Source organism: Peromyscus californicus, unplaced genomic scaffold (genome assembly GCF_007827085.1).
Source record: "Peromyscus californicus insignis strain IS unplaced genomic scaffold, ASM782708v3 Scaffold_5__1_contigs__length_169319896, whole genome shotgun sequence".
NCBI classification, from domain to species: domain Eukaryota; kingdom Metazoa; phylum Chordata; class Mammalia; order Rodentia; family Cricetidae; genus Peromyscus; species Peromyscus californicus.
Window position 1 is genome coordinate 104,911,521 of NW_026294573.1, and position 8,764 is coordinate 104,920,284.

General features: G+C 48.4%; 1 protein-coding gene across 1 annotated transcript; it reads left to right on the top strand.

Annotated features, from left to right (window-relative positions):
- The first annotated feature begins 7,151 nt into the window (after positions 1 to 7,151).
- On the top strand, positions 7,152 to 8,246 carry Ccl21 (C-C motif chemokine ligand 21). The gene is made up of 4 exons (XM_052718334.1): positions 7,152 to 7,276; positions 7,366 to 7,486; positions 7,580 to 7,762; positions 7,844 to 8,246. Exons 1-4 carry the CDS (start codon positions 7,210 to 7,212, stop codon positions 7,875 to 7,877), a joined length of 405 nt encoding a protein of 134 aa, XP_052574294.1. The 5' UTR covers positions 7,152 to 7,209; the 3' UTR covers positions 7,878 to 8,246.
- The last annotated feature ends 518 nt before the right edge of the window (positions 8,247 to 8,764 follow it).

Genomic DNA, 8,764 nt, shown 5'->3' on the forward strand with positions numbered 1-8,764 from the left:
GGATTCATGTGTACATCCTGGTCTCAACAACTTGACTGTTAGATCTTCAAGAATCACCAAAGGAGGGTCTAGCCCAGTGGCAGAGTGCTCGCCTCACATATACAAGGTCCTGGGTTCAATCTCACTGGGGAAGGGGGGGGAATATTCAGAACGACAACACCCCCCACACACACACTTGAAAGTGGTAAACAGTTCATGGCGACAAAGCTAGGTGAAGCACTAGAAACTGTTCACATTGAAAAGATTCTCTTTTAAGAATTACCGAAGTCTGGACATGAGTTCACAACCCTCTTTAGAAGCCCATCTACCACTCATATACTCATCACTGCGACGATGCCGCCGTTTGCTCAGGGCTCCATGCCTTCAACTGACTGCCCAGACCCTGGCACAGCATGCACGAGGCAGACATGACCAACCAGGCTGCCCTCTGGGAACCATCCAAGTCCCAGGTGCCCAAGAAGGAGCCCCTGACACAAAGCGTGATCCCTTCTATCTCTGTGTCAAACTTTAATGTTAGATACAATCCCAGCCTTACAACCCTACTCCTAAACCCAGCTCCAACCTCGTTCCCAGGAAGAGACAAGTGTTCCAGAGTAAGGTGATGCTGGTGAATGTCAACAAGAAGTCTGTACGGCTTGGTGAGCCTGACGTAGAAGGCTGTCCCTTCTGGGACTGGATGGCTACCTGCCCTACTTGGATGGCTACAGAGAGACTTATAACCTCACACAGAGAGTACAGAAAACAGCCAACAAGCCCCCTCCCCATATCAGAGCAGAACTTCACATGGCACATAACTGTATATCTCTCCCTAGACTGTCTCAGAGGTTGAGAACCAACCTCCAACATACAATGTAACTCCTTAGCCAACCTTAACGTCAAACCTAAATTCAGTGATCTACTCCATTCTCTCTCCAAAAGACAAATCCAAGATATACCAGCCTTTATCAGTAAGAATCACAACCCAATTCCAAACCCCACGTTAACATCACCAGGATCCTTCCCTGTGTCGACCCTTGCCCTAAACTGTAACCACAATGTCAATACCTTTCTAAGCATCCATTTAATTCTAGCCCTGCGCCGAACAGTTACACACTGAATAATGTACACCTCTAGTCCGGGCATACAACTTTCACATATTCAGGGACTCAATGGCTCCTGCTGGCATAGCTACCATCTTTTTTTGTTCACAAGGCATCTTATTCCTGGATGGCCCAGTGCTCTGCTGGGAACCCAGGAGCACCAAAGTGCCCATGCCTTTTGACCCAGGTTGAATATGCAGGCTCATGGTTCCTGGCCCACCCCAAAGCCTCTTCCAGGATTAGCCCAACCCTTGAGCTGAAATTCCCGCCATACCCTCCCCTTGGCTCTTGTCTGCCAAGCTTGGAGGGAGCATCTGCTGCCCTGGAGCCCCCAAGAAGACAAGAACATGCAGGCCCAGAGCTGAAGGGAATGTGGCTATTCCAATATGGGGATTTCCAGACTCTTGCAACATGTAAGACGCCTACCCCAGAATAGCGCAAGGTACCTGTCCCAGACAGGTAGTGGACCTGCTGAAATGGAGGCTGAGGGAGACAGAAGTACACACAGATCTTCTCCTACTCCCCAGGGGCTCAGTCTGGTGATCGGGTTGGTTCTGCTCTCATCGTGAGTTTTGGCATCAACCACTGCACCTGCCCCACTCTTTACCCCTAGATGCCAGTGTAGGCATCCTCTGCTCCTGGGCCTCCACGGGCTGTCACAGTAGCCGGGCTTCCCGAGGGGTCAAAGCCTTCAAGACTAGAACACTTAAGTGGACACTCATATCTCAGGTGGACAGCATCAGTCTTTGCGACCTTTCCCCAACTGTTTATGTGTGGTCTGGCTTAAGGACCCAAAGAGGTTCTAGGATGTAAACTCCAGACCTCTGTGCCTATGTTGGGGTTCAAGTGGGACTGTGGGCTGGGATGGGCTAGGCCGTCAGCTAAGGGCAGAGGACTGTCTGAGCATGGGTCCTTGGAGTCCTGGGGAAAGGTAACTGTGCCCTCCTCATCTTGGCCTCTCTGATGGCCTTACTCATCTCCAGGCCGCCTCCGGGGTCCTGTCACCAGTCCAGACCAGGTAGGGCAGGAACTTATCATCCCCTTTGTTTTCCAGGCAGAAGTTTCCTCCTCTGGCTTTTGTCCAGCAAGGTTCCCATCCCCACAAACCTCCATTTTCCCTCAAGTCCCCTCATTTAGACTCTAAGCCCAGGATCAAGCAGGACGACCTCTACCCCAGAGGGGAACAACTCTTTCGGCCTCTGCAGACTCAAGTTCGATGGGAGATGTCCCTGGTCTATGACAGGAAAAGCTTAGGAACGTGGGCAGCGATGGGACCTGAGGGGAAACATGTACCACAAATAAGAGCATAAATAAAGGCAAGGGCGTAACAGGATCTCCGGTGAGAGAGAAGGGCTGAGAGGTTTTAGGAGTGGGAGCCACACAGTCCCATTTCTAGTCTTCATCATCCCTTTTGTTTTGTGTAGGCTGGAAGGTAACCTCCCTCAGGAGAGGGGGGGGAGCATCATTTTTCCCAGACCACCTTTGTTTCCTCCCACAAGCTCTTGGCCCATCTGCAGTGTGGGTTGGGAGCAGAACTGTCCCAGCTGGCTCCTTCAGTCTCACCCATCATATGCTTGGAATTACCTGGACAACCTGGTGAAAATACAGCTTATTTGGCTCTGTTCTGAGATTCTATTTAAGGTGGTCTGGCATAGTGACTGATTCTTTATTTTTAACAAGCCCTCCAGGTGATTCTGAAGTGCATCCAGTTTGGGAAAGAGTCTAATATAAGATGACTGTCACGTCTTGCTCTAGGTCCATGCTGTCTTCCCTTTTAGAAAGTTCAGGAACAGACAATATATCAGGGTTCTCTAGGGGAACCAAACGGATAGAAAGAATCCATATTTAAAAGGCTATTTATTAGATTGTCTTATACAGTCCTGTCTGGGTGGTCCAACAATGGCTGTCTTCAGACTGAAGAGGCTAAGAGTCTGGTGGCTGCTGTCCACACGGCTGGATGGATACCTCAGCATCCCAGTCTAGCACTGATGGCTCAGAGGAGTCTAAGAGAGTCCAGGTTGGAAGGCAGAAGAGTCTGGATTCTGATATCAGCAAAGACATCAGTGGCAGCAACAGCAGCAGCAACAGAGGAGATGAACTTACAAACAGGCTAGATGAACTTGCCGCAAGACTCACAGCAAGCAGGCAAAATGTCAAACTTTTCTGTCTTTCTAACCTTATTATAGCTGGATGGTCACTGGAAGGAGCCAATCATCTCTATGGTGTGTGTGTGTGTCTACCCTGAGCTACCCACCTCTGTGGTGTGTGTGTCTACCCACTCAGTTAATGCAGTTAGGAAAATCCTGGGGCCAGAGAAATGGCTGGAAGAGTAAAAACACTTGTCTCAAAAGCCTGGTGGCAGTGGCGGTGGTGGTGCACGCCTTTAATCCCAGCACTCGGGAGGCAGAGACAAGTGGATCTCTGTGAGTTCGAGGCCAGCCTGGTCTACAAAATGAGTTCCAGGACAGCCAGGGCTACACAGTGAAACCCTGTCTCAAAAAACAGACAGGAAAAGAAAGAAAGAAAGAAAGAAAGAAAGAAAGAAAGAAAGAAAGAAAGGAAGGAAGGAAGGAAGGAAGGAAGGAAGGAAGGAAGGAAGGAAGGAAGGAAGGAAGGAGGGGAGAGAGAGAGAGAGAAGAGAGAAAGAAAGAAAGAAAGAAAGAAAGAAAGAAAGAAAGAAAGAAAGAAGAAAGAAAAGCAAGCCTGGTGGCCTGAATTCAGTTCTAGAACCCGTGAGAAAGAGGTAGGTGCAGCTGCATACATTTATAGATCTATAATCACACACACATGCTGAGTTAATAAAAAAGAAAGAAAGAAAAATCTTCATAGGATACGCTCACAGGCCAACCTTAATCTAGATATCCCCTCACAAGTGTGACCTGGAGACTTCTCTCTTAATTCCAGATTCAGTCAAATTGAAAACTAAGATTAACCATCAGAGAGGCTAGAGAGAGCTCAGCATGAGGGTTCCCTGCTGCCCTAGAGGACCAGAACTCAGTTCCTGGCACCCACTCTAGGTGGCTACAACTGCCTATGACTCCAGCTCTGGAACATATGACACCCACTTCTGGCCACCTTGATACCTACATGCACACACACATGCATATACATAAAAAATAAATAAAATAAGCCGGGCGGTGGTGGCGCACGCCTTTAATCCCAGCACTCGGGAGGCAGAGCCAGACGGATCTCTGTGAGTTCGAGGCCAGCCTGGGCTACCAAGTGAGTTCCAGGAAAGGCGCAAAGCTACACAGAGAAACCCTGTCTCGAAAAAACCAAAATAAATAAATAAATAAATAAATCTAAAAACAAAATACAACCCTAGTGTGGTGGTATACACCTTTAATCCTAGAATTCAGGAGGCAGAGGCAGGTGGATCTCTATGAGTTTGAGGCCAGCCTGGGCTACAGAGTGAGTCCCAGACCAGGCTGAGCTACACAGTGAGATACTAGCTCAAAAAGAAGAGGAGGAGGGGGCAAGAAAGATAGTGGAGGGAGGAGGGAGGAAGGAGAGAGAGAGAGAGAGAGAGAGAGAGAGAGAGAACCACAGCTACTCACTATTTTGTCACCTCCAGAGAGGAGATAGGTGAAAATTAAAATTTTTCTGGTGCCAAGATCTAGGTAAAAGACCCAAGACATCTTACCTCCTAGTTCCCCCTGACCCCCCCCCCCCCCCCCCGCCACCGCCATCTTCCAGAAATGCCACCTTCTCACTAGCAAGGACACTCCATGTCCTGCATAAGGTCTCAGCCTACTGAAAAACCAGGTTCAAGGGCTGTTATTCTCCCAGCTCTCCTAGGCAGTCCTTCTTCTCTGTAAACTGTTCTACTCCAACAGTATCCCCGTCTCAAACCCTCTCATCTTCTCCTTTCCCAAAAGTAGCTCCCAAATATTACCCTATACAACAAAGGCAACATGCCTTGCGAAATTACTTCAGAAAAGTCACAAATGGATGACACAGTCCTTAGCAAGGGTTGTCAGCCAGGCGTGGCGGCACACTCCTTTAGATCAGAGGCCGGTAGATACCTGAGCTTGAGGCAGCAGATGTCGTCCACCTCTGAGAATCGTAAGTAAGAATTGATGTCCAAAGATCCCACAACAGTGATCTGAGTCTCCAGTAGTCACCAAAAATTACAAAAGATTCAAAGAAACGGAAAAGTATAGCTCACTCACAGGGAAAAAACAAAAAACACTGAAAAAGAAACCAACACTGAGAAAGCCCAGACATTGGGCACACTAGAAGAGAAGTTTACATTATTGTTACTTAACTGCCTTCAGATAGCTGAAAGCAACTGGACAGAAAAGTAAAGGAAATCTGGAAACCCGTACAAACTTGGGAATAGGAAGTTCAGAAAAAACCGTTGAGAACAGCCGGAAATAGCACTTCACACCCTTCATCCACCTTAATTTAGGAGGCAGAAGAGGAAGATCCGTGTTCAAGGCTGGTCTGGACTACAGAACGAGATCAAGGCCGACCTGAGCTCTGCAGTATAAGATGCCAACTTGAGGACCGGAGGCGTAAGGATGGAACTCAGCGGCCTGTCTTAGATGCCAACTTTTTTAAAAGATGAAAGAAGTGAGGCAAACTCAATCCAAATCTGTACAAAAAAATGAAATGATACATATAAAGGCAGAGATCAATGAAATAAAGAATAGAAAGAAAAATAAAAGGCAGGTGTGGTGGCCCTTTAATCCCAGCACTCAGAAGGCAGAGGTAGGCAGATCTCTGTGAGTTCAAAACCAGCCTGGTCTACAAATTTAGTTCCAGGGACAGCCAGGGATATATAAAATGCCCTGTCTCAAAGATAGATAGATAGATAGATAGATAGATAGATAGATAGATAGATAGATAGATAGATAGATAAAAAGATAAGAGCACTGGCTGCTCTTCCAGAGAACCAGCCTTAATTATCAAAACACAATGGTGGCACACAACCATCTGTAACTCCAGTTCCAGGGGATCTGACATCCTCTTCTGGCTTCCATGGGCACTGCACACACATGTGCACAGACACATATAGGCAAAAACACCCATACACATGAAATAAAATAATTTTAAAAAGTCTAAAAGACCAAGTCATAAAAGTCAGAAAAGAAAGTAGGGACATCACCATAATTTGACATAAATAAAAATCCCAGAAGGAAATTAAAAAGACAATTACATCTGTAACAGCATCAAATAGATACTTATAAATAAGCTTAATAAGTAGGTATAAGACTTTCACTTTGAAAATTATGAAATATTGTTAATTAAAGCAGGTCTGAATAAATAAAAAGATGTCCCTCATTCATGGATTGAAAGATTTAATATTACTAAGACCACAGTATCAACAAAGACAGTCCACAGATCCTGGCAATCTGTATCAGAATCCCAAGGGAGGAATGGGAAGGAGAAACCGCGTAATCATAATCACAAAAAGCGAAAGAAATAATCGAAACAAGAACAAAACAAAACATAAGGGAGGCGCCGGAGAGATGGCTCAGGACTTAAGAACAGGTACTGATCTTGCCGAGGACTTGGGTTCAATTCCCTGCACCCTCACCCACCACTTCCACTCACAGACACACATACATACACAATTTAAACGTATAAATAAAAACAGAACAGACAGAAAACAGAGGAAACTTTCTCTGGGTTAGATCTGGTAATGCTTTTTTAAATGTGATATTATGACACCAGCATCCCGGATCGTAGGGAAGAGGGGGGAGCTGGATTCCACAGAACTTTTCAATTTTGTGCACTACCAACAGGATACCGGTACAACGAGAGGACACATTCGCACATCGTGTATCTACATTAAGGCCTATTATCAGGGATAAATAAGGAACTCTTAATTACTAACTGGACGGTTAGTTGCTGGAAGGAGAAGAAATGTGTGGAGCCTGCAGGGCTGTGAGGAAGGACCAGGAAGAGACCAGGAGACAGGCAGTAAGGGGCCGCCCTATGCTAGAGCTCACACTGATGCCTGCCGCCAGATCCGACTCGCAGGAAAAGGAGGGGGAGTGAGGGAAACCCAAGTGTCTGTCAGACTGCATAAATAGGCAGCAAGCCAGTCGCAGCCCACACCCAGACCCCAACTTGCGGCTGTCCATCTCACAGCTCTGGTCTCATCCTCAACTCAACCACAACCATGGCTCAGACGCTGCCTCTGAGCCTCCTGAGCCTGGTCCTGGCTCTCTGCATCCCCTGGACCCAAGGTACTAAGGAGGGAGAGGCTTTGTGTGGGAGAAGGGAGCTAAAGAGACACCTTCTGAGCCTCCTCCGGTTCTGTGCCCCTACCTTGCAGGCAGTGATGGTGGAGGTCAGGATTGCTGCCTCAAGTACAGCCAGAGGAAGATTCCCTACAGTATTGTCCGAGGCTACAGAAAGCAAGAACCAAGCTTAGGCTGCCCCATCCCAGCAATCCTGTGAGTGCACCAAAGGGGTGGGTACAGGCCGATGGTTGAGTAGGGCGGTGTGCTGTGCCAGACTAAGAAAGCTTACTACCCTCCACCTCGCAGGTTTTCCCCCCGGAAGCGCCATCAGCCTGAGCTATGTGCAAACCCTGAACAAAACTGGGTTCAGAAGCTGATGCGACGTCTGGACCAGCCTCCCGCCCCGGGGCAGCAAAGTTCGGGCTGCAGGAAGAACAGAGGAACCCACAAGTCTGGAAAGAAAGGAAAGGGTTCCAAAGGCTGCAAGGGGTGAGGATGCTGAATGGATGGGAAGGGGGGCAAAGAGAAGCCTCCCCACCTGCCTCTCACACCCCTCTTCTGCCCTCCCAGGACTGAGCCAACACAGAACCCAAGAGGGCCATAGCCGGGTGACCATCCTGAACTCCAGGAGAGTCTCCATGGACTTCATCTTGGCTTCATGCCCCAACCAATGGGCAAAGGGGGGGGGGCAGAAAACAGAAAGGACTCAGGAGCCCTGGAGCAGCCACCTCGTGCTGACCCTGTCACACCCCCATCCTGCTTCAACCATCCCATCTGCATGGCCATCCCTTTCTTTCATGGCTGAGCTGCCTTCCCTGGGCCAGACACGGAGAGTCAGAAGAAAGAGAGTCTCCCAAGGAATGAGGAAGGAGACAGCCGGCCTGTCCCCTCAAGGAGGTCACTCGGGTCCCAAGACCTGACCTTGCTCTCCCTGGCACCCTACCCTTTTCCTGGCAAATATGATTTATGCATAACTGAATAAAAAGCTGTTCCAGCCTCAACCCAAATACCTGTTCCTGGGTGCTTGTGTTCGCAGGGAGTCAGTGAAGTCATATGTTCTGGGTCCCAGCAGAGAGCTGGGAACCGTGAACCCTGGATTCCTACCTACCCCAATAGTTTCTTTGTCTCCAAGGTGCCCAGACCCTTGATAGGGAAAGAGAGGCTAATAGCCAGAGTGGGCCAAGGTCTCTGAGGAAACTGTCAGTGGGAAGATCCAGAGCATGAGTGGGAACACACACACACACACACACACAAACTCACACTCACACATTCCATGGCTCTGCAGGCCTTTGAAGCCTCCCTCCCCTGATTCTGTTCAGCACACTTACTCCAGGAGTGAAAAGCCTGTTTCTTGGAATCCCACAACCCTGATCCCCTTCAAAGACCCGGAGGGCTCCCTTTCAACTGCTTAAGGCAGCTCCCATTTCAGCCTCTTCTTTTGTTTCATGGAGCTGGTGAGCTTTCTTCCCATCCTGATCTGGGTCCCTTGCA